The 26903-nt window shown below is 47.0% G+C and overlaps 1 protein-coding gene across 10 annotated transcripts in view; it reads right to left on the bottom strand.

Annotated features, from left to right (window-relative positions):
- The window catches only part of APLP2 (amyloid beta precursor like protein 2), a 697478-nt gene that overhangs the window by 312912 nt on the left and 357663 nt on the right, over positions 1–26903 (bottom strand). For all 10 annotated transcript variants that reach the window (XM_085647208.1, XM_085647210.1, XM_085647209.1 and 7 more), the window contains exon 4: positions 11144–11256. In XM_085647208.1, the coding sequence (XP_085503334.1) occupies positions 11144–11256 (113 nt within the window). The remainder of the gene's footprint in view (positions 1–11143; positions 11257–26903) is intronic.

The raw sequence follows: 26903 nt of genomic DNA, 5'->3' as shown, positions 1-26903 counted from the left end.
AGATGTTTTGGGGAATTGCCCATCTCCATATGCTCTGGGCTAAGCGGGAGAGCTGGGGAGAGTGTGTCCCCCCCTGTTTTTGTATATAATACATCGCAGTCATATTGTCTGTGCGAATGAGGACTGCTTTGCCCGAAATCTGTTTTTGGAAAGATTTTAGGGCTAGAAAGATCGCCAAGAGCTCCAAGTGGTTGATGTGGAGCGATTTTTGCTGTGGCGTCCATAGACCTTGCATGGTGAGGTGTAGGAGGTGCGCTCCCCAGCCGGAGAGCGATGCGTCCGCTGTTAGAATCACCTGAGGAACCGGGTCCAGGAACGGCCGCCCTTTGGAAAGGTTTGTGGTGTTCCACCACTGCAGAGAGTGATGTGTGCGGCCGTCCACCAACACCAGATCCGTCAGCTGACCCTGGGCCTGGTTCCACTGTTGTGCTAGGCACTCTTGAAGTGGACGCATGTGGAGTCTTGCATGGGGCACTATGAAGATGCAAGACGCCATCATTCCTATGAGCTTCATAAACACTCTTGCTGGAAGAGAGTGTTGAGGAAGGAATGTTTTGCGTAAGGCTTGAATGCTTGTGATTCTGGCTGAGTTTGGATAGGCAATACCCTTGGAGGTGTCTATAGTGGCCCCGAGATATTGCTTTGTGTGAGATGGTATGAGGTGGGACTTTTGGTAGTTCACCGTGAAGCCTAGCTGGTGGAGCAGTTGGATGGTGCTGTTTGTATGCTGCACACATTGGTCGTAGGACGCGGCTTTTATCAGCCAGTCGTCCAGGTAAGGGAAGACGTGAATGTGTTGACGTCTGAGGTGTGCTGCTACTACTGCTAGGCATTTGGTAAACACCCGCGGTGCGGTGGTGACCCCGAAGGGGAGAACCGTGAATTGGTAATGTTGTTCGTCCACCACGAACCTGAGGTATTTCCTGTGAGAGGGGTGTATTGGAATGTGAAAGTATGCGTCTTTCAGATCCAAGGTTGTGAGAAAGTCTCCCTGGCAGAGGAGTGGGAGGACTTGCTGTAGGGTGACCATGTGAAAATGGTCTGAGTGTATGTAGGCATTTAGAGGCCGGAGGTCGAGAATGGGTCTGAGGGTCCCGTCTTTCTTTGGTATTAAGAAATATAGGGAGTAGACCCCTAGATTTTGTTGATTGACGGGGACCTGCTCTATAGCGTGTTTTTGGAGGAGTGAGAGTACCTCTTGTTTGAGCAGTGTGGAATGTTCTTGAGACATTGGACGGTGCCTTGGTGGGATATTGGGTGGGGTAGATGTTAGTTCGAGACAGTACCCTGACCGAATGATTTGGGTTACCCATTTGTCCGATGTTATGGACTCCCATACGTGGATAAAGTTTTGTAGTCTGCCCCCGACCGGAGTGGAATGGTCTGGGGGGAGCGGAGGGGAGTCATTGTGCGGGGGGGGTGGCAGAACGGGTGTTGTTGGTTTTGCCCCTGCCCTTATTGTTGTTACCCCTGTAACCACCTCTCTGATTGCCCTTTGAAAAGGTATTTTGAGGAGGGGACTTGTAGGAGGTAGAGGCGCTATCGGTGGAGGAGCCTCTGCCTGTGCCACGAAAGGACGAGCGTCGAAAGGAACGTTTGGAGGCTTGTGTTTGGAGTGCCCCCATAGACTTTGCTGTGTCTGTGTCTTTCTTCATCTTTTCGAGCGCTTCGTCTACCTTTGGCCCAAAGAGTGTTTCCTGGTCAAAGGGGTGATTGAGTATGGATGCCTGGACTTCAGGCTTGAAACCTGAGATCCTGAGCCAGGCGTGGCGACGAAGCAGGACACTGGTATTTATGGCCCTAGAAGCAGTGTCGGCTGCATCGAGGGCACACTTAATGGAGGTGTTTGTGATTAGTTTACCCTCCTGTATAAGGTCATGAGCCTTGTGCTTGTATTTTTCTGGAAGGTGCTGCATAAGAGCCTCTAGTTCGTCATAGTGTGCTCTATCATATCGCGCAAGCAGTGCTTGTGTGTTTGCAATGCGCCACATGTTTGCAGCTTGGGAGGCGGTGCGTTTACCAGACGCGTCCAGAAGTTTAGATTCTTTGTCTGGCGGTGGGGCATCTCCTGAGGATTGGGAGTTAGCCCGCTTTCTAGCTGTGGAGACAACTAGGGAATCTAGGGGAGCAGGGCCCTTGATGTAAGCAGGGTCTGTGGGTGCCGCCTTATACTACTTCTCTATTCTAGGGTTCAGTACTCTGGCTCTGACAGGGTCTTTGAACACCTCTGTAGCGTGCTTGGTGACACCCTTAAGCATGGGTAAAATGGAAGTGGATTTGTCTTGTATATCAAATGTATCCAGTAGGAAGTCTTCTTCTACTGGTTCACTGTGCATGTCCACCCCATGGTAGTGTGCTGCTCTCTGCACTAAATGGTGAAACCCTAAGGAGTCCTCTGGAGGAGACGGTCTTGATGGGTATAAGTCGTCCTGAGGTACATTGGGTATATCAGGGTTATTGTAATCCTCCCATGGATCTGGGGTCCCTGGTGGAGTGGGATCCATTGGGGCGTCCGCCGGGTAATTGTCCGGATCCCCATCATCCGGATCTGGGGATGGGGTCGGATCGTAGTGAGGTACAGGTGGCGGAGACCTGTGAGGTGGAGGTGGTGGAGGTGGTGGAGGAGGTGGAGGGGGTAGGGGAGGCGGTAGTGGGGAGGGCACTCTGAGGGGAGAAGTAGCAGAGTCCTTCCTTTTGGGTGGAGGAGGAGGAGCCGGAGCATCAAGGCGTCTTTTCTTGGTAGTTAAAGTCAAAAGCCCAGTCTTGGGATCTTTGGACAAAGTCTTTTGTAAAGGGTCTGGTGTAAACAGAGCCAATGGTGTCGAGTCGTCTGTCGGCACCGGTGATTTCGGAACCGGGGGTTTCGATGGTCTGTGTGCGCCATGCTTTTTTGAGGTCTCCGGGTGTTTCGGCGTCGAATGATGTTTCGGCGCCGGAGCATCGGTGCCGACAGATTTGTGTTTGTGTTTGGTCGGCACCGAGTGTCCAGGCTTCGGCACCGGTGGTTTCGGAGTCGAGCTGGATTTTGCAGTCTTCGGTGCCGGATGCTGTTTTTCGGCACCGGGTGTCGGCTGGCTCGATCCCGAGCTGCCATGAGACTTTGGGAGCTTCGACACCGGGCCCGAAGGTGGGGTGATCGAAGTTTTGGTTTTGGTTTTGGTTTTGCCCAGGCCGGCAGGCGAGGGAGTAACCTGAGTCTCTTTGGTTTTCGGCGTGGGGGTAGGAGGGGGCATATTACTCACGGCCCGCTGCGCTGGTGTAATGTCCTCCACGTCGGAGTCGTCGGCCTCGGAAGCGCTGACGACGTCTTCCTCCTGTTCGGTGTGTGTTTGCCCCGAAGCTTCGGCGTCTTCTCCGAAGATGTCCGGTGGAGCTGCGGAGGATGAGTGCGCCATGGTGCGTCGAGCTCTTCGATCTCGGATGGTCTTCTTCGATCGAAAAGACTTGCAGGCGGGGCAGTCTCTAGCCTCGTGTTCCGGAGAGAGGCAAAGGTTACACACCTGATGGAGGTCGGTGTGGGGAAATTTAGACCCACATTTTGGGCACTTTTTGAACGGAGTCCTTTCCATCGGCCGGGACCGGAGTCGCGGAGGGCCCGAAGGCCGGTGTCGATGAACGGGATGGAGAAAGTGCCGCTTCGAGAGATGAAGATGATGAAGGAACTCGAAGAATCGAGGATTTTCCGTCGAGGCTGGAACCGTAGAAGTTCGAAGCCGGAGCACGAAGTATCACATCCGAGCCCGATGGCGGAAAAAAACAATCTGAGGATGGAGCCGAAGCCCATGCGCAGTACGGACCGAAGGAGGAGTCACCAAACTCGTGACTTCCAAAGACTGTCCAAGAAGAAAAACAAACTGCAAACATCCGGGCCCAACACCAGATGGCGATCTATGCTAAGTGTACAATCTGCAGCTCATATGCCTCGAACTGTATGTTACACCCTTGTTCTTGGGCTGTAGCCAACCGGTGCTTGCTATTAACGGTACTGAAGAGCAAACTACAACATGCTCCTGCACGATAATGTACCACAAAGACTGACCATATAATAGTATACTTATTGCACAATAACAATAATAAATACACTCATATAAATATATATACCCATATACATCTGAAAATTTATAAAATGTACATAAGTACATATATAAAAATACCGTCATAGATACTAATTCATAGAAAATTGTGCAAGTCTTCACTGTTGTTTAAACCTGAAGGGAACTTTGTATCTAGTTCTAAAATCATTATCGACTCCAGTCTCCTAAGCATTTTTTCTCCCTCGTTGGAGCGGTGGTATGGCTCCGATGACAAAATAGGGGAGACATTTGAGATCATTGTTGTGTTCTGCCTTAACCCCTTCGATGCGTGTGACGGAGCGGTTCCGTCATGCGCGTCGGTCGCGCTGTGCGCATGACGGAACCGCTCCGTCACAGCCCCGCCCGCGCAACGAACCTTCAACACGGCGCGGTAATCCGCGCCGCGCTGAAGGGGTTAAAATGCCTTGCTACAGGATATGAGGGGTCTGAATTGACAATGGCCTTCAAGTGTTGGACTATTCTCACATAAACCTGGAGTTTTGTGCTTCCTACATATTGTAACTTGCAGGTGCATTAAAGTACATATACTGCATGATCTGTTCGGCAGTTGTAATTTGCTTTGATAGGTGCTAGTACTGAACTAAAAGGTGTGGAGTAATGAGTGGTGTTTACTCCAAACTTGCAAGCCCTGCAAGAGCTGCACTTGTGAAAGCCTTTTCTAGGAACTAGCCAGGTAATAGATGGATTTAATTCTGGGCTGTTCCTAACCAGTGTTGTTCTCATAGAGGAAGCTCTCCTAAAATGTTCAAGAACAAGTTACTAACCTTCGGTAATGCTTTTTCTGGTGGATACAGTATCTGCCTGTGGATTCCTCACCTTCTGAATATCCCCTGCGCCAGCATTCCACGGAACTTTTTTCCCCAGCTCTCTACGCCGACGTGGACGTCATAATACCTCGGCTACGTTCGCGACTCCGTAGGACGTCACCGGAGCCATAAAAGAGCCACGTCGGCATGATGACGTCAGTTCCACCCATTTTTTCCGTGCCTCCGAGGCGAACAGGTGGACCGACAACAGATTCAAAGTATACACAGAATACAACATTCGAACAAATATACATAGTACATATATAAAAAGGAAAGCTAAGGAACAAAAGCATTTCCTGAAAGTGTACCAGATAAAACAACATATCAAACAAGGCATCCTTTAAAGTATACAAAGGTGGACAACGGGGAGGCGGGTGGGCCAGTGAGGAATCCACAGGCAGATACTGTATCCACCAGAAAAAATCGTTACCGAAGGTAAGTAACATGTTCTTCTGATGGATACATCTGCCAGTGGATTCCTCACCTTGTGAATAGATTCCCACAGCAGTTCCACTCCCGGACGAGGGTGTCCACCTTCCTTTACCAAAAAGTCTTGCAAGAAAGCACGCGAAGTGGCCCTCCCTCCTCATCTCAGAGTCTAAGCAATAATGCTTTGCGAAAGTATGGAGGGAGGCCCAAGTCGCGGCTTTACAAATGTCTGCCACAGGAACACCCCTGGCCAAAGCAGAAGTAGAAGATTTAGCCCTAGTTGAGTGAGCTCTAATACCCTCAGGTGGGACCTTACCAGCCAGGGCGTAGCAGATCTTGATGGCCAGGATGATCCATGTGGAAAGAGTGCTCTTGTGCACAGCTTTGCCTTTAGATTGTCCAACATAACCCACAAAGAACTGATCGTCCAAATGATAGTCCTTCGTTCTGTCCAAGTAAAAGGTCACAGCTCTTTTTGGGTCCAGTCGGTGAAGACTTTCTTCCTCCTTGGAAGGATGAGGAGGAGGATAAAACACAGGGAGAGTAATCGACTGCCCCAGATGAAAGGGAGTCACTACCTTAGGTAGGAATGCAGCCCTGGTCCTAAGAACCATCCTTTCAGCATGCAAGGTTAAAAACGGGGGTTTTGAACTAAGAGATTGAAGCTCACTCACCCTCCTTGCCGAGGTTATGGCTACAAGAAAGACCGTCTTAAAGGACAACAGCCTCAAAGGACAGCTATGAAGGAGCTCAAAAGGGGACCCCATCAAAAAAGTTAAGACAAGATTACGGTCCCACTGTGGGATTACAAAAGGAGTAGGTGGAAACCTGTTTGTAAGGCCTTTGATAAATCTGAGTATAATAGGAGATTTAAATAAAGACGGCTGATCTGGAAGACATAGAAAAGCCGATAAGGCCGATAGATAGCCCTTGACCGTGGCCACAGCACAGCCCTGCTAAGCCAAGGAAAGAGCAAACTGAAGCACATTAAAAAGATGGGCTTTTAAAGGGTCAATGGATCTCTCTCCACACCATTTAACAAACTTAGACCATCGATATGAGTAAATGGACTTGGTGGAGTGTCGCCTGGCCGATAAAATAACATCCACCACATCAGGCGGGAGAGAGAAGGTACTCAGGTTGCCCCGTTCAATCTCCAGGCATGAAGGTGCAGGCTCTGGAGGTGGGGGTGAAGAACCTGCCCCTCCGATTGCGAGAGGAGGTCTGCCCTGAGAGGGAGACAGAGCGGAGGGTGCGGCGATGAAAGGTGAAGTAGATCTATGTACCACACCCTTCTTGGCCAATCCGGAGCGACCAAAATAACTTGGGCCCGGTCTTGGCGAATCTTCCTCAGAGCCCGAGGAACCAAGGGTATGGGAGGAAACACGTAAAGGAGTTGTGAGCTCCAACTCAACTGAAACGCGTCCCCCAACGCCCCCTGCATATGAAACTGGAGACTGCAGATTGACGGGCAATGCGCATTCTCCCGGGTGGCAAATAGGTCTATCCGAGGAGACCCCCACGTCCGAAAGACGTGACGAACCACCTCCGGATGAAGCCTCCACTCGTGGTCGACAGAGAACTGCCGACTGAGACTGTCCGCACGTACGTTCAGCACCCCGGCCAGATGATTCGCCATCAAGCAAATCCGATGATCCTGAGCCCAGGACCAGAGCAGTAACACTTCCCTGCAGAGACGATACGACCCTACTCCTCCCTGCTTGTTGACATACCACATCGCGTTAGTGTTGTCCGTCAGGACTTGAACCGACTGACCGCAAAGGGAAGGGAGAAAGGCCTTGAGCGCCAAACGTACAGCCCGTAATTCCAGAAGGTTGATGTGAAGCAATCTTTCCTCTGGAGACCAAAGACCCTTGATCTCCAGATCCCCCAGATGAGCACCCCACCCCAGGGTGGAGGCATCAGTTATTACTGTGGCCACCGATGGAGGAAGATGAAAGGGCTTTCCTTGAGACAGATTGCCCCCCCCACGCTCCACCAAGATAGATCCGCTGCAGCTTCTCTGGAGATCCTGATTGACTCCCTGAGATCTCCGTTGTGCTGATACCACTGTCTGTGGAGGCACCACTGGAGTGCTCTCATGTGCCAGCGTGCATGGTTGACCCAACAGAATGCAGGAGGCGAACAGACCGAGCAGGCGAAGGACCTTCACAACTGGAATAACCGCTCCATTGTGGAATAAAGGGACCATCTCCTGAATGTCGAGAATTCTTTGAGGTGGAGGAAATGCTCGACACACAGTAGTGTCCAGTACCGCCCCTATGAACAGGTTGCGTTGAGAGGGCACCAGGTGAGATTTGGGCACATTGATTGAAAAACCCAAGTCGAATAACAGCGGAGTTGTTACCTGCAGATGATGTTGCACCATCACTGGTGACTCTGCTTTCAGAAGCTAGTCGTCCAGGTAGGGGAAAACCGGAATCCCCGACCTCCTGAGATGAGCAGCCACCACAGCCATCACCTTCGTGAAGACCCGAGGTGCGGTATTAAGACCAAACAGGAGAACCGCAAACTGGTAGTGTTGCGACCCAACCGTAAAACGAAGATACTTCCTGTGCGACTTCAGGATTGGGATGTGGAAATACGCATCCTGCAAGTTGATCGACACCATCCAGTCTCCTTGCTGCAACGCTTTAAGAACCTGTGCAAGGGTCAGCATCTTGAATTTCTCCTGTTTCAGGTAAAAATTAAAGACTCTGAGGTCCAGGATTGGACGCAATCTGCCGTCCTTCTTGGGAATCAGGAAATACCGGGAGTAGCACCCCTGACCCCTTTCCTGCTCTGGAACCACCTCTATCGCATCTTTTTGTAGCAATGCAAGAACCTCCTTCTGCAGAAGAAGCAGATGATCCTCTGAGCAAAAACCTTGGCAAGGAGGGTAAGGGGGAGGAAACTCCCGAAAGGGAAGGGGCGTACCCAATCTCCACGAGGTTTAAAATCCAAAAGTCCGTCGTGACGGATTTCCAACCTTGCAGAAAGTGGGACACCCGACACCCAACAGGTCTCACATGATTTAGGATGGGGATCTAGGGCTGTTTCCCTGAAGCTTCATTGGGAGCAGAGGAGGCAGAAGATGAAGATGGGTTGTGGCCAGAACCTCTCCGGCCCCTTTGCCTTCCTCTATACGACCTATAGAGAGGATTCTGCTGCTGCTGCTGTTGCTGTTGTTGAGGTTGAGGTTGACGGAAGGTACGAAATGAAGACCTTCCAAATCCTCTATATTTTCTAAAGCCAAGCCCCTTAGCAGGGGTCTGTAAACCCAAAGACTTCGCAGTAACCCTGCTATCTTTAAACCTTTGCAAGGCGGAATCGGCCTTCTCCCCAAACAGTTTTTCTCCATCACAAGGCAAGTCAACTAGCGTGGCCTTAACATCCGCAGAGAAGCCAGAAGTACGATGCCAAGCTTGCCTCCTAGTGGCTATCGAAGACCCCATAATTCTAGCCACAGAATCGTGTCTAGACCCGACTGAATAACCTGACACGCGGCAGCTTGGGTGTCCGTAACAACCTCCATAAAAGAGGCGTTCTCTTCATCCGGCAGCTTAGGGGCTAACAGCTTCATCGAGTCCATCAGAGCGTGAACATAGCGCCCGAATAAACAAGTGGCATTGGTAGATTTAAGAGCCATGCTACCAGACGAAAAGACCTTCTTGGCTGTTTGATCGGTCTTCTTAGAATACCTATCTGCAGGTGTCTGAGGGAAGACGCCTGACGATTGCTTCGAGCATGAAGCTTGCACCACAAGGCTCTCTGGTGAGGGGTGAGAAGAAAGGAAGCTTGGATCCCCCGTAGCCACCCTATATCTCCTTGCCACTTGTCTGGACACTGCAGGCGAAGAAAGAGGCTTGTGCCAAACATCCATCACTGGCTCTAAAATAGCCTCATTAAAAGGCAACAAGGGCTCTACTATTGACAAAGGTGAATGCAGGACTTCAGTCAACAGGTTTGGTCTATATTCAGCAGAGGGCAACTGCAAGTCCAGCAACTCTGCAGCCTTTTTGATGACCGTATGAAAAGGGGCCAACTCCTGTGGCGGTGAAGACCTAGCCGAAGAATGCTCCCATTCCGGAGTAGTATCGAGACCACTAGCATCCTGAATGCCTTCAAACTCATCAGAAGATCCACCGACTTCACCTTCCTCCACTTCTTCCCTATAACGCTCCTCCTCCAAAATCCTCTGGGCCGCTCTTCGAGAACGGATCCGGGAACCCGGCGTCGGCCGCGCTGTACGCGGAGTCGGCGGCGCTGGAGGAGTAGGCAGCGCCGGGCGCGGAGCAGATGGAGTCGGCAACGGCGTCGAGGGAGGATCTGAAGAAGGCAAACGATCCAGACGAAGCCGGGATGGATCTCCAGACGGCGCCGGGAACTGCCACGAAGGAGCCATCGGCAAGAAGGGCATAAAGGGAGCCGGAGCATAATGCCGCGGCACTCCTAAAGTGTATGCCATAGGACCCACAGGACCAGATGGTGTGCCGGATGGGAAGGCAGTCCTTTGAAAAACCCTATATATTGCATTGAGGAAATGCGTTGGATCCGCACCCGGAGCCGGGGAATGGGTTCGAACCTGAATCCGGTCGAGGAGTTTCAGGAACCGGAGCCGAAGTGTCCTCAACTGGCGCCGCAGGTTCAGCTGGCACTGGAGAAGGCTCTTCCTCCTGATTCGGTCCGGCGTCGGAAGCTGGAGACTCCACTGGTGCCGGTGACTGCGCCGGAGACCGCGCCGGAGTTTGCTTCGGCGAAGGAGACCTCCCTGGTGACATACGAGAAGGAGAAAGAGATGGAGAAATAACTTCCTTGCTTCGACGCGGAGGTGACGGCGACCTCGAAGCCTTACTCCTCGACGATCATCGCCGAGAGCTATTCTTCCTTTTCTTATGATGTTTCTTCGACTTCGAAGAGTGTGAAGTCAACCTCTTCGGCCTCGACTTCTCCTTTTTCCTACCTCTTCATTCCTGCTTCGCCTTGGCCATGAAGAGTTTCGCCTCCCTCTCCTTCAGGGTCTTGGGGTTCATTTTTCTGCAGCAGGAGCAGTCATCCACATCATGGTCCGAAGAAAGGCACCACAAACAATCATCGTGGGGGTCAGTAATGGATATGTGGCCCCCACATTCCCTACAAGGTTTAAAACCTGATTTTCTCGTTGAAGACATAGCTTATCCAGAAACAGTAACCCACTCCAAGACAACAAAGTAGCAGGAGAGTGCTGGAAAACCGTTACGTATCGACGGCGCAGAAAAAAGGGAACTGCCGTCATCACGCCGACGTGGCTCTCTTATGGCTCCGGTGACGTCATACGGAGTTGCGAGCGGAGCCGAGGTATTATGACGTCCACGTCGGCATAGAGAGCTGGGGAAAAAAGTTCAGTGGAATGCTGGAGCAGGGGATATTCACAAGGTGAGGATTCCACTGGCAGATGTATCCATCAGAAATGGGTTTATTAGGGATTTTCTGTGCCATAATGGTGTCTGTTAAAACTATAGGCCAATTCTTATTGTACCATTTGTATATTTTTACCGATATGATTTGTATTAACTTTTTAAAAGGTGGAACCAGGTAACAGTAGTTTATACTGAGGGTGCAGCCGAGTACCTGGAGGGATTACATACCATATCACCTCCTAGCGTATTGGCGTGTAATAAGATGACTTTTTATTTGTTTTATAAAATGTTTTTAAAAACATTTTTATTGCTTTTTATGACACAGGATGTCGAAATAAAGCTTTATGATCGATATATACATTCACACATACAAAGGAATTCATTTAGGAGAGAAGAACCAGTATCCACAAGTTACCTCTTTGGCTACGTTGTGCCAATGCTGGTGACTCTTGCACAAATCCATGCGCTCCTTATGAAAGAACTTGCACTTCTCTGGGACGAGTAGAACATCGCTGACAAACTCGCCAACTAGGATACAAACAGCTCTTATTAAAATCAAAGAATTTGCCAATTCTAAAACGGATTCTTAAAAAGACAAACAAGCCTGTGGGCAAATATTGCAATCCTACCATCTACTTCTATTCCCAGATAGCTAATTATTCCAGAAGCAGCGATTTCCCACTACTTTAAGACCAAAGGCTACTAGCTCTCACAAGATTTAACAATCAACAATAAGATCTTGCATGGTGAATTGCAACAACACATCTTATAATTCAAAAAAGTTGTATTCATCATCTGTCATTTTTTCTTTGGCGAAACATGTTCCAATGTACACATTCTTAGGTCAAGCTTGACAACATTAAGTTATCAACAGAAAAAGAGCTGTAAGAAGTTACTTAGAGAAGGGCTTTGGCTTTGCCCCAAATGTTACTTTCTTGAAGTACACATTCTGATTGTGCAAAAGTTACGTGCTTCCGCTGAAACACTGTTCTTGTATTAGTATTGCACCTTTTGTCTTAAGGCAAAGCTAATGCTCAATATGATGAAACTAAGTGGATTAAATTGCCAAGACAACAATCAAACCTATAGGCTTGAATATTATAGAGACTGTAGGCGTGACTTGTTTAGTTATATTTTAAAAACATCTTGGGACTCTGCTTCATACCGAGTCCTAAAAAAAAGTAAATGAAAAAGTGGCCGGGGTAGGAATACCCTGACATCTAAGCCTTGGTCTTGGGGTCCCGGAGGTACCCCGGCAGGACAAAAAAGCGTTTACATAAAATAATAATTTGCCACGAATTTGCAGAAAAATATTTTTAAAAAGCGCAATCTCCCACTCGTGTTTTATGAAGGGCCCCAGGAAGATCAGGTCCTGGAAGCAGTTTCTTAAAAGAGGAGGGTGGGGCACAGCGCACACTTCCCTCAAGGGGCTTTTTATTAATATAGGAGGGGCCGCACGTATTTCCCTCCATGGGCTCCAAAGAATTGTGCTGGGGCTGAGGGGACCCACCCCCGGGTCCTGGGGACAACCACCTTCTTGGGGTTTATGTTAATAAGGTGAGGGGCCGCATAAAACCCCATTGCCCCGGGGACCACCACCTCCACGAGGCTTTCTGTTTTTATAAGGAGGAGGGGGGTACAGGCCCCCCCCTCCCTCGCCAGGTTGTTCTTAGCCCCAGGGGACCTCCACCTCCAAGGAGCTGCCCATGCAAATAGGAGGAGAGGGGCCGCACAGTCCCCTCCTGGAGCCATAAATGACCCTAGGAACTGCCACCCCTCATGGTCCCAGTCCTGCAATGTCCCGAGGTGCCCACCACCCAGCCTTAGTTGTTTGCTTTTGCTTAGCGGGAGCCAACCGCTGTTTTTGGAAAGGGTGTTCTTCTGAGCTGGCCACCTATGAAAGTCTTACAAAAGAACACCCAGATAATCAAACTCTCATGGGCTTCCCCATCTAATAATATAGTTAATCTAATTTTACCCTTGGGATCCCCAGACACCATACACTTAGTTTTGTTACAATTGATTTCATGCACCCACTCTCAGACCTACTCAGATAGTCCTACAACCACTTAGACAGCAATGTACACACCCAGTCACACACGGCAGACTCACTCACACCCAGACTCACTCACACCCAGACTCACTCACACCCAGACACACACACACACACACACACACACACACCTATACAGCCAATCACACACCCACTCTCAAAGGTTACAGAGAAGAAATTTAAAAAAAATGTAAAACGTTAAAATTCACTAAAACAAGCATTTGCAGTAATATTAGTAATACCAATAGCTCATACTTTCAGTAATGCGAGACCTATTGCATTGCAAATGCCCGTTTCTACGGGTGTTAGCAGGCAGACAAAACAGTGATCTGTCGTGACTGTAAGCCAACGTACTTTTCAAAGAAAAGAACATTTATTTATTTTACGCCTGTGTTACAGTGAACACATACAATGGATTTCGGATAACAGGTATTTTGTTCTTCGTATTTACAGTCTCCAGTTTTTTTTATTTTTTTACAACTAGAACTTCCACATGCGTGATGCCTTTGCTCTAAAGGTATGTCTGCTTTCAAAGTTCTTGCAGTTGACGAGTGCAGTTTTGGGTTTATCTGCTATAGCTGTAGAATTAGTGGCATGGGAAATTGCATCTTCTGTTTTGCACAAGAAAGATTTAACCACTGAGGTACCTTACTGGTGCATAAGCAGCACTGGGCTCTATACCTCTATAATAACTAGAGTGCTCATAAGATTCCAAGACAACTTGGTTAATATTTTGTATTCTTTCGTGAAGGGCAGTGATTGTGCTCATTTTGGAGGGTGGGGGCAATGTGGCAAAAAAAGTGTTGAAAGCGCCATACTCAAGATGAAGCTAATGGAGGTGGTGTCCGATCCTTTGATGGGAGTTGTTTCGAGGGCCTCTTATATTCTAGATTTGCGTACCATGGATGAAGCTCGGGAGGAGGCACAGCCAAAAAGCAGCCCACTGCATCTTATAGCCTGCGGTCATTGGATGGAGCCACAGTGAGTTTAAAGCTGAAAGTGTGGGTGCCGCCATTGCTACAAAAGTAAATTAGTGTAAAAATATGCTGTTGACATCCTTTCATTTTCTATTTATTTACTTTCGAAGCAATTGAGGCTCCTGCGCTTTAGATGTTTAAAGCTATAGCGCAGGTGCCACGATTGTAACAGAGTAACAAAATAGGGAAAAAAGGCGTGCAGGCTCATTTGTTTTCTTCTATATATTAACTCTGAAGCCATCGTGGCACCCGCGCTTTAGCTTAAGAAGTTTAAAGCTAAAGAAGGGTGTGCCGATATTGTAAGAAAAGTAAAGAAATAGGAAGGGGGGGCCCGAGCGGCCGAGTTCGGTGAGCTGCAAATAAGAATAGAAAGGCGCGGCTGCCATTACTACAGCTGAGGTGTGCGGAGCTGGTTAAAAAACGTGTTGGGAGAGCGTGCCCTGCCTGCAACAGCAGCCAGAAAAGATTGATTTAAGAAAATAGTTCTCACAGGCAGTAATTAAAATATATAGAGTAACACATGTAACCAGGCCTGTCCTCATGGGAGGTTACGATAGGAGACAAGGAGTTACTAAGGAGGGACTACTAAGACTATTGACGAATAAAAGCCACCATTTACAAAGTTCACTAAAAGGAGCCAATTTTTAAACTATGGGCAGAGCTTCAAGACCATACCTGAATACGACATATCTCGAAGAGACAGCGCAATCGCTGCCTAGGCAAACTTACAAATCCTAAGGATACAAGGATATTATAGTTAGGAAATAGAATTTTTTTAAACCGCAGAAATTCACTGGGGAAAAAAACAAAGGGCACAGGAACGTTATAGTTAGAAAATAGTATTAAAAACCCACAGAAATTCACTGAAAAAAATAAAGGTTACACGGATATTCTAGTTCAGCTGAGATTTCACTCGTACAAAACCAGTGAAATTCAGCAGTTATAGGTACCCGAGCCAACTATAACCAATGCCTGCAAAGCACTGCTTTTGACTTCACATATTTCATCAGTCATGACATGGTCTGTGACATCACTGATGACATCTCAAATGACATCACCGATTAGATCATCCACAGAACCACTCACACCCCCATTTAACCTCTACACTCACACAGCCAACCACTTACATATCCATTCACAGACCCATACAACTACTGACACACATCACACAGCCAACCAATCACGCTCGCCCATTTAGCCACTCACAGAACCACTCACTCACCCATAGTCACTCACAAATCCATTTACACAACCACTCACTCACCCATACAGCTAACTCACACATCCAATGACTCATCCACAAAACCTGTTAAATGCCCATTCACACATCCATACCATCAGTCTCGGGCTCACTCACTCATCTATACAGCCACTCACACAAATACATATTGTGCTAAACAGCCACTCACATACCAGCTCACTTGCCCACACATCCAGGAAAACACCTTGTCACTGACCCACAGAGCCATTCACACAGCCACCACAGTCACCGATACAGACACACACACACACTCACCCCCCCACACACACACACACTCCCCCCCCCACACACACACCCACATCCACACACCCACAGCCACTCACACATCCATACAGCTACTCAGACACCCATTCCCACATGGATACAGTCACTGTCCCACCCAGATGACATATTAGAAACCGTACCATTCATTAGTACAAAAAGAATAATGTAACTTTTACAGTAGCTTAGTACACACCTTTAACTCTCAGAAACGTTTACGACACACCTACACTCACTGGATGATAGAACACTATAAAAACAAAAAAACAAAAGGTTACTGTAGGAGAGTAGGGTCTGCTATCCTATGGTCACCCCAAATTTTTGCTTTTGCTTCACTGGTTTTATGACTTGGTGTGGCTGTGGGCCTGCTAATCAGACCCACAGCCCTGTTGCTCTCTCCCTAAATTAATGCCAATGCACACTAGGTGCATTACCAATTGGAACTGGTTCACCTTATTGGACCCTGTAACAGTGTACCCCAGGTACCCAGGGCATAGGTGTATCCACGGCCTACCAGGGGCTGCAGCATGTATCGTGCCACCTCTGGCCTGGCCTCACTATTTGAAACAACTGGCTGATCACTCAGCTGGGGTAAGTTGGTCTAATCACCTCTTACTTAGATATAGTATATCTATATCTAACATATATGGACACATGGTAACCTATCAGTCACTCCTATGGCAGGCCTTAACAATCCTGGAGGCAGAGTGCTTGGTTTCATGTGAGATGGTGCTCTGGTATGAGCTGAGCCTGTCTGCAGCTTTCGGAACAACGTCCTTTAGCGGTTTCCATGATATTGCCATACCATATACTCTTAAGTGCATTATGTACCTCGCGGTCAAATGCCAACTTTGGTTTGGCTTTATCAAAACATGTCGAGTAAGGTGTCATACGATTTGGAATACTACCCCCTCGCCAGTTCTGGCGACGGGGGTAGCATTCCACCCTTCTAGCGGGACACGACATTTACCCAACCTGAAACCCGGGTAAAGTTAGACAGAGCCTCAGCATCACAAAATGGATGCTGCCACCACAGACACAAGTCTGCCCTCCTGCTGCTGGGAGTCCTTCCAGCTTGGGAGGTGTGGACAAAGTGTTTCCTGTCAGGTGAGGTGCTTGCACCACCCCAGACAGGATTTTGTGTAGTGGGTTTGGGAGGGCTGAATAGATTGAGACATGCCTGGGGCACACAAGGTGTCCCTGTGCATATGCCAGTTCAAACCGGAGCTTGGGCTCTCCAGCCCCAGTCCTGGCGCGAAACTGGACAAAGGAAAGGGGGTGTAACCACCCCCTTCCTGGTCCCACCCAGAGGAGGGACCTAGCAGGTAATCCGGCCCCTAGATATGGAATAAGAGTAGGAGCTGTGTCCCAAGACTTCAGATCATCCTGAAACTCTACTTTAACAAGAAGAACTACTGGACTTCGACGTTCTGCTGCACAGAAGACTGAAGAGAATCTCCCTTGTGGCCAAGCAGTGACCACCCTGTGAATACATTTAAATACAATAGATACCTTGAGGATTTATTTAGTAACAATTATTTATTCGGGAAGTCACAAAGTGATCTTAATTTCCTTTAACTCAAGCAAAAAAAGGAGAAGGGGACAACTCATACAGTGCAATAATACAAAAAATGACCCAAGTTCATTCAAAGTTTTTTTACCAAAAATAAATTAATATTTTCAGTTTCTGAAGTAGTGAAACAATACACTTTACATTTCATGTACGGCAACATAAAACTACTGTCTTCTTTGCAATCTTACTAGCAGTAGTTAATGACATTTCCTACATACACAACAGAGCCCACCACATGTTTGGCCAGGCAATGAACTAAATTCATACAAACTTAAAGAATTTTAAGGCTACCAATGCCTCTTAGTTATGTAAGAAAATGTCGCAGCGTCGACGTTTCGGTCTCACTCTTGAAGAACAATCACAGAGACCATCCTCAGGACCGAAGTTGCACCATGAATCTATTAAAATATATACATACATTCTATTAATATACTTGAGTTCACAAGTTTGTAGTGAATATACACAAAAGGAAAACAGGTGTGATCTGTTCCAACCACCTATAGTGTGGTTGTTATTATAAATTGGAAGTGGTAACAGGACAGAGCCCAACACCTATGCACCACACCAGCCTAGTCTCAAAAGCGAGGTGTAAACCATAACCACCAAAAGTCCGATAGTGACAAACTCAAAATCCAAAAACTCACTGCAATATGAAAATCAGCCTGTTCTAGAATTTTTGAGCAGCGTATGTACAGCGTTCCTTGAGAAACAATCCTGATATCAAACAGTCAAGAGAGAACATCGTTACAAATCATGTCCTCAAAACAAGGTGGGATTCAACCTATGCTAGAAATTAATATACAGTATTCCTTGCAAAACTCCTAATATCAAACGGTCAAAAAAGGAAGAACATAGTTACAAAACACACCCTCACAACACGGTGTCTGTAACATGCAGTGGAAGAACATACTATAGAAACATACCGGCAGTTACTAGCCGACAAGACGGCAATACTCGTCTCCTCCGTAAATTTCTATGAAAGCAACAGTTAAAACAATCAGTAATAGATTACAGTTTCCCATCTTGAAATATAGATGAATTACAGTCCCAAACTAAGGTAGAATTTACTTACAATTCACCTTCTGATTCAGACAGCTCCGAGTTCTGCCTCTCACTCCCTAGGTCAGTCGAGCACCGGATGCACGCTGGTTACGAGATTTAAGCTCCAGCGGCATGCTGGTCTCAACGTAGACAGACATATAGGTCGGCCATCTTTGAATGGTAATATTTATAATAGATCGAAAAACCTCTCAAACATAATCCAATCAGAAATAAAATTAGATCGACAGTACCAAAACATAGGAAGTGCCCATTTTAATGGCAGCAAGTGTCGTGTTTGTTAATTCGCTCCGTAATGTATCAGCGGCAAGTGGATCTAAATACACAAGCTGAATCGACCTTCTTAGAATAACATTATAGGTCGACAGAAGCTCTCTCAGTCACAAACGAGTCCCAACCAGGGCTGGACTCTTGAGAAAGATTGCTCAACATACAAAATATAGTATATGAGGTCCCCATACACCAATGTGTCGGCCATATTGGAACGGGATACAATGCCCACATAGGGTAAAGGGCTCTTAAATGAAAGGCAAGAACTAAAGTCAAATTAGAGGGTTGCCAAAGATTGCCATTCCACAAGGGAATTAAGTCCCTTTTCTACAGTTTTGGCAGACCAAATCCACCTGTTTTCCTTTAGTGTTAACAAACGATCTACATTTTGCCTACGTTTGTTCATTTTTACAGTTTCCAGTACAAACCATTTCATTTCAGAGGGTAAATGTTCCTTTGTTAAATAATGTTGGACCATTGGTGCCGTTTCTATCCTACATCTAATTCTTGATTGGTGTTGGGTGATCCGTTTTTTCACCTCTTGTGTGGTTTTGCCAATATAGAATAGCCCACAGGGGCACTCTATACAGTAGATGACATTTCTAGTAAGGCAATTTGAATGTTGTCGTATTGTCCATTCTTTTCCATTCAATACACATGATTTGACTACTGATGTGGTAGGGCAGGCAGAACAATGACCACAGGGATAGTGGCCAATGATCGGTGGTAGACCCCAAAGATTTGTCAAAGTACTCGGGGTTGATTCTTTATATGTTTTTACGAGGTAATCTCTTAGATTTCTCGCCCTTTTGTAAGCAAAACGAGGTAGTGACATTTGTGGTTCCGCTTTCTGAATCAGGTGCCAGTTTTTTGTCACTATCTTTTTAATAGAGTTGGATTCACTCCCAAAAGTCGTGACACAGGTGATCAACTCTCGTTCTTGTGTTTGCTTGTCTTTGGTCTGTAATAATGCCTCACGGTCGTAGTACCAGGCTCTTTTTAAGGAGCGTTTGACCAACCTATATGGGTAGCCCCTCATTACTAATTTAGTCTGTAGGATCTTAGCCTCTTTGAAATAATCCTCCCGTCTGGTACAGTTACGTTTGATGCGTAAAAACTGACCAAACGGGAGATTATCCCGCAAGTTGCGTGGATGATGGCTCGTGTACTTGAGTAACGTATTCCTTGCGGTTGGTTTAGTAAAGAGACTTAATGAAAGCTTGCCCCCATCGTTCAAGATCCGAAGGTCTAGAAAATTAATTGATTGGACATCATGCTCCATGGTGAATTGTAAATGACTATTTCTTTGGTTTAACCAAAAATGGAATTCTTGTAAGCTTGCGATAGAACCCTCCCAGACAAGAAATACATCGTCTATATACCTCAGATACTTCTTTATCTGATCTTGGAAGGGATTGTTGTTATATATCACCTCCTCCTCGAATGCTGCTACATAAAGGTTCGCTATATCCGGGGCAAAAATTGCCCCCATTGCGACTCCGTTCGTTTGTCCATAGAAATCATCATTAAAAAGAAAATAGTTCTGTTCAAGTGCAATTCTCGCGCACTTTGTGATAAAATCAGATGGTACCTGATGGGGGCGTGACCTTTGCTCTAGTGTATTGTTGATCACAGTTAGAGCCTCCCCTTGGGGTATGCTTGTATACAAGCTCCCTATATCCATTGTAACAAGGATATTATGTTCTTTGTTAAATGGCTGTCCCTCCAATCCAATTATCACATGAGTACTATCTCTGGTGTATGACTTAGTCAAAGGCACAAAAGGTTTTATAAAAAAGTCCACATACTCTGCTAATGGCTGTAGGATGGATTGGCACCCTGCCACAATTGGTCTACCTGGTTGTGAATACAGGCACCATCCAGCAACTCAACGACTGCTTTGCCGCCGCCTCCGGCCAGAGACCGGGCCCAGAGCCCGACAAGACCCAGACTCCCAGACATCTCTGAGCCAGATCCACAGCCCCTGCAAAGAAGAGACCCGTGGAGGCACCGAGAGACGTGGGACCGGCCATCTTGAAACGTCCACGACAAGCTGACTGCGCAGCACCTGAGGCATCCTCATCGCTGTGCTTTGGGCCCTGAGAAGCCCCAACACCGAGCAGCATTTGCACCAAAGACCAGCCCTCCAGCATCCATGAGATCTGCGTGGGGCCTTTTTGCTTTTTGCCACTCGACGCGTCATCCCGGTTACTGGCCCGTTGGCTAGTGGCCATCTTGGCGACGAAATCTACGAACAACAATGGTCTGGTTGCTCCAGACTGGCCCTTGCTCCTGTGAAAAGGAGCAGCTCCTCTGACCTTGCTGGTTAGAGAACCAAGCTTTCATCGACTCCAGCGTGGCTTGCATTAGCCAAGGCCTGTTTGCTCCAATCGAGAAGTAGACACCGCCATCAGCTAGAGCCTTCGTGGGACAGCTCGTGAGTGACTCCTGGACGTCGCCGACATCTTCACTTCCACGTGGCTGCGGAGACAAGCTTCCTTTCTTCACCTGTTGGCACCCGACATCGCCTGGTTCCTTCCTGGTTCCACGCCGGTCACTGGCTAGTGACTTTGAACGTTGTCCCCTCTGCTTACAGGTCATCTACTCTTCAGATCCACCCTTGGATCCACCCGAACTCTTCCTACCTGGCCGCCTGCAGCATCTTCATCCTCAGACTCCATAGACCTGCACGACGAAACCCAACGCACTTTGACTCCTATGCACCTGCTTCCTGTGGGTGAGGTAACGCTGGCACTCCGGTGCTCCTGGGTAGAGAAACATCTCTAGTGTCTATGTTTCAAGTTGTTAGGTTCTGGTCCATCCGGAAGACTCCTTTTTCTTTAACTTTGTGACTTTTACGCACCCACTGAAATCAATAGGTGCACGCGTGTAACTTTTCACACTGCACACGCATCCTGTGGGCCTTCTGGTCACTAACTACAGTTAGCTCCTTGTCGTCCCAGCGATTCCCAAGGCCCTAGGCCTTCCTTCCTTTCTATTTGTGGTTCTTATACCACTATTTTAGTATATGGTTTAGCTGGCCACCTGGCCCATCCATAATTGTGCAACTTTTGTATATTTAAACACTGCCTTGTTTTAAACAAATGTGATTCTGTGCTCATAAAGAGTATAGGGGATACTTTTAAGTAAATAAATACATATATATTTTGAACATATATCTGTGTGGTGTCCTTTCATTTGGTATTCAAGGAGGTTACATATGGTAAAACAGCTGGCTTCGCGTGCCCTCAAGAGTTTAGCCTGCAGACTGCACTGTCCACGGTACCACTAGGATAGCTGGTCTATCAAGGTTGACTTCAACCACCACCATAAGGGTTGTTTGGCATGGTACAAGGTGATCACTAGAATTAGTGAGCAGCATATACCAGGCCAACTTCTCACAGTTACAAGAACGTTATAGTTAGGCTCAAATTTCACTTGTGCAAAACCATAGCAATTGAGCAGTTATAGTTTTGTGAGCTAACTATAACTTACGCCCTGCAATGCGTCTCAATCACAGACCCATTGAGAGAGTCATGCAGGCACCCATAGATACACGCATATATTCATGCAGGCACTAAAAAATCCTCACAGACCCACATTGGCACTCAGAAACCCACTCATGGATCCAAGCAGGTACTCTGGCACAAACCTATGCAGGCATGCATATACCCACTTAAAGACCAATGAATCTACTTACGCACCCACTTACAGATTTTTACAGGCACTTGCACACCCACTCATTTATGCAGGCAGTTACAGACTTCTATAGACAGTCACCCACCCACTTACAGACCCAAACAGAAAATCACAGGCCCACACAGGCACTTAGAGACCCAAACACCCAGTCATACTGGATGCATGCTTCTGGTTTGTGGATCTGTGGAGGGTAGGAGAGTAGGATCTGCTTCACATGTTTACCCCCACTTTTTAATAGTGTTTCACTGTTTTTCGTCTTTAGTCTGGCTGGGACCCTGCTATTCAGGGCCCCAGCCTAGCTGCTTCCTCTCTAAATTGATTGCATGTACTTTAGGTACACTCCAGATTGGATACTGGGGTACCCTTTTGAGTCCCTAGTATATGGCATACTATGTACCCAGGGCATAGGTACCCCAGAGGCCTACCAGGGGCTGAAGCATGTATTATGCCACCCCTTGAAACCCATGCAAAATGACACCACAAGTCTGTTACTGCAGCCTGGGTAAGGTGGTGCATGTACCTCTTACTGAGGTATAGGTTCACTATACCTCACCTAACACTGCACATGGTAACCTATCAGTCACCCCTATGGCAGGCCTTCGCAATCCTGAAGGCAGGGTGCTTGGTTATATATGAGAGGGTGCCCAGGCATGAGCTGAGCCCCCCTGCAGCCCTCGGAATCTCTTCTCCGGGGTTGTCAGTAGTGCAACCTGACCATATATTCTTAAGTGCATTATAACCCAACAGTAAATGCTAACTTTGGAGTGGCTGCACTGAAACATGTTTGGTGTCAAACACCTTGGTATCATACTCCCACACCAGTAATTGGCTAGTGGCCATCTTGGCGACAAAATCTACGAACAACACTGGTCTGGTTGCTCCAGACTAGCCCTTGCTCCTGTGAAAAGGAGCAGCTCCTCTGACCTTGCTAACTGGTGTGGGAGTTTGATCTCACCCTTCTAGAGGGAGAGACATGACAGTACTGGTATACCCGGCAGAAATCTAATAGAGCCCTGGCATCACAAAGTGGATGCTGCAGACACGGGTCTGGCCTCCTGCTGCTGACCGAAACTCCGGCAGGGGAGACCTCGACAATAGGTTTCCTGTCACAGGGAGGTGTAACCACCTCCCAGACAGGCTTATGTGTATTGAGGCTGGGTGGGAGCACTCTGAGTGCTTTGAAGTCTTGCACTGGGGGCACATTTGGTGTCTCTGTGCATAGTCCAGATCAAACTGGTTCAGGGGCTTCCAGCCCCTGCTCTGGCGCGAAACTGGACAAAGGAAATGGGTTTAGACACATCTCTTTCCAAACCCTCCCATAGGTGGGTCCCCAGAGCTAGTCCAACCTCTTCCTTATATATAAGTAAGGAACATCTGTAACCAGAACTTTAGATATCCCTGGACGAAACTCTGAAGCTGAATCCTGAAACTTCGACACTCTACTAAAGACTAGAGGACTGAAGAAATCTCTCTTGGGGTCAAGGAGTGACTCCCCTGCTTGGCAGGCACCAACGAAGCATTTTGCCAATCTGCATCTGCAAAGCTCCCGCCGTACTCCGAAGTATTTGCAGCCCAGGAAGAGGATTTCCAGACATCTCAGAGGCCGGCCCGAGTCCCCAGCAAAGCGGAGACCCGCAGCCCTTGTGAGTAACGTGGAACCAGAACTCCTGGTCACCGTGCACTTTTGCAAGTGCATTGACTTCTCAACGTCTCTTGATGTCGTGCTTGGGCTGACTTGCAGCCCCCACCTCGACCACAGAATCCACTGAAGATTGTCGGCCTAGTCACCCTCAGTGACCAGTGGGCCGCCATTTTGTGTGTCGTCTCGAGGTCCCTTCGCGATCCCGGGTCTGTCAACTGGTGGGTCCCTGAGGGGGTAACTTTGAATTTCCTTGGGCTTCCCTGGTTGCTCCAGACGTGCCCCGACTCCCTACTAGGTGGTGAGTCTCACAGACCTTGCTGGTTTGCACAGAAGCATCTTTCTCGTTTCTGCGTGGGTTGATGTTGCCAAGGATTGTTGTGTCCAATCCGGGCACCGACACTGCAGCACTCGACATCCTTTGTGGGACAGCTAAAATCCAGCTCCTGGTTGTCCTCGACGCCTCCTGATCCTCATGGCTGAAGAGTAAAGCTTCACCTTCTTCACCTGAAATAACCCGACTATCGCCTTCCTGGTCACTGGCTAGTGACCCAGACTCTGTCCCCTCTGCTTTCAGGTTCTTCTCATCTTTGATCCAGGCTTGGATCTCATCGGACACTTGACACCTTGCTGGCAGCAGCACTTCTTCGCCAGCTCCCATTGAAATCGACGACCCGACCAGACACCATTTGACACCTATGAACCCGGCTTTCCGGAGTGAGGTAACACGCGTACTCCGGTGCTCCCGTGGGTGTTGACCCTAGAACTTCCTAAGTCCCAAAGGGTTTAGTCCGGACTCATTTCTAAGTGTCCCAAATCTTTAAAAATCTAATCGCGACTTTCCCCATAGAAGCTAAGGGGAGCTCCCAGCTGTGTTCTCACAATGCACACTGCCCCCGTGGGTCCCCTGTGTCACTACCTTGGGGTCCCAGCGATTCTACAGGCTCTAGGCCTTGTGTCTAGTTAAGTCGTTGTTCTTATACCACTATTTTAGTATATGGTTTGGCTCGCCCCTAGGGCCTGACGTGTATTTGTGCTTATTACTGTGATATTTGAAGTGTAACTTATGTGTTTTGACCTCTAGTCTCATAAAGAGCCTAGGAGGGTGTGGTTAGTAATAATTACATATATGTTATATTTATACCTGGTGTGGTTGTCTTTCATTTAGGCACTCAAGAGATTATAGACTGGTAAAACAAGCTGCTTTACATTCCTTCAAGACTTAGCCCGAAGGCTGCTCTCTATAGCTACCACTAGGATAGCTTGTCTTTAACCTATAACCAATAAAGGGTTGTTTGGACTGGTACATGGTGCCCACTATAACTAGTGAACAGCATATACCAGGCCAACTTCTCACATGGAGTTGAATAGAAATGTAAAACGGATTTAAAATGGAAAATAAAAGTGTTTGGGGAAAAGGGTGGGTCTAAATAGACCCTTTGTGTTTATAGTGTGTACTGAAAACTGACACTGTCAAATCACCCATCCAGACAAGTAGGCCTTTCAACATGTCTAAGGCCTGCTACTCTAGAACCTGTGTGTGCAGTTTTACTACCAGGCAGCCTTGGCATTTAAAACCCCTTGTCAAGCCTTAAACTTTCATACTATTACATATAGGTCATCACCAAAGTAGGCCGTAGGTAGGCTATAGGGCAGGGTGCTATGTACTTAAAAGGTAATAAATATACTTTGACGTTTCAGTAAGTTACACATGCACTTAGAGACCCCTACACATTCCCTCACACACATACAGCACACTTCTGTATCTAGCAGTAACTGAGGCATTTGCACACACAGTTAGATACCCCAATACTCACTAACACAGCAAGTAATCCATACAGACCCTCACATACACATTTGCTGACCCATAGATTTACTAAGAGAGCCAGTCATATGCTATCATAGTTACTTACATATCCAATTACACACCCACAGAGTGACTGATGCACTCATTCACATATGTAACGAAGAACTGACACAGTCTCCCATCCAGATAAGTAGCCCTCTAAAGATGCATTGGGCCTGCTACTGCAGAGACTGTGTGTGCAGTGTTACTGCCAGGCCGACTTGGAATTTAAAACTCCTTCCAAGCCTTAAACACCACTTCTACCACATATAAGTCACTCATAGTGTAGGCAGTAGGTAACCTTCAAAGGTAAGAAATGTACTTTGAAATTTAAGTGAGTTACATGTGCACTTACAGACCTATATGTCCAGTTTATATGGTCTCCCACCCATACTGCCACTCACATACCTATGTAGAAAAGCATAAAGCCACTCCCAAAGCCAGTCAGACAGAGGCACTTACATATTCAGTGACACACACTCACCACATATGTATCCAGCAGTAACAGAGCCAGTTACAGACACAGTTACATACCCAATCACAGCAAGCAAATCACTCATCCTTACACTAACTCATAAATGCACTTATACATCCAAAGTGGCAGACTTACACTACCTCTTACACACTGATATAACTACTTATGTAGGTATTTAATTGCTTATAGTATGCAATTTAATAATAAGTAGTGTAAAAGTAAATGTATTGTTTATTTGCTTTTCAGACATCTACCTGTATTGTCAAAGGAAAATTAACAATGCCCAAAAAGACAAACAAGTAAAACTGAGGAAACCATACTGTCTGCTTACAACTGACAGTAAGAAGGTACGCAATACAGAAAATGCAGTTAAAGAGAAAAGAGCTGCTGGTAAGAGCACAAAGAGGTTTCTAAAAATAGTACGTGGAAAAATGGAAAATGTAGAAAAACATGCTAATAAAAAGTGATGTATACAAGTAGCTTAGAAAGAAGGAGGAAGTGAAATTCGAAGTGAGAAATCTTATAAGAAAACAACTAGTGCAACAAGAAGAAAGGATCAGTTTAAGGAAATTAGAGAATGTTTCGTAGTAGGATAATACAGAAATTGGTACGAAACATGAAGCAGTATAAGATTAGAAGGGAAACACTGAGGCAAAAACAACATATTCAAAGTGTAGCAGATAAAGCATTTTTTGTGAAGCGGAAACTTTTTGGATTCTGAAGATAATGAGAACACTGGACCAAATAGTTTTGTCTACAAAGAGAAAAAGTCAGAAAAAAACAAATAACATTTTCTTTTTGTAAAATCTTCAGAGGAGAATGGAAGCGTAGAGAACACATTAGTGCATGCAGTTGAAACAACTGGTCGATGCTATGAGGTAAAAGATAAAACTTCCATTGAAATGGTTCCTAGAAATGTAGAGGAAGAGATAGCTGAAGAGGTACATGGAAGGTGTAGACATGCTCCTATGTACAAATGGTAGTTTAGCAGTATTTGTAGTGTTCACAAGGAATCAATAGATATATTAGAAAAAAGTCTACGTCATTTTTCAGGTAAAAGTA

The sequence above is a fragment of the Triturus cristatus genome, chromosome 3_2 (genome assembly GCF_964204655.1).
Source record: "Triturus cristatus chromosome 3_2, aTriCri1.1, whole genome shotgun sequence".
Taxonomy (NCBI): domain Eukaryota; kingdom Metazoa; phylum Chordata; class Amphibia; order Caudata; family Salamandridae; genus Triturus; species Triturus cristatus.
Note: the sequence above shows the minus strand (reverse complement) of the source record. Positions and strands in the feature narration are given on the sequence as shown.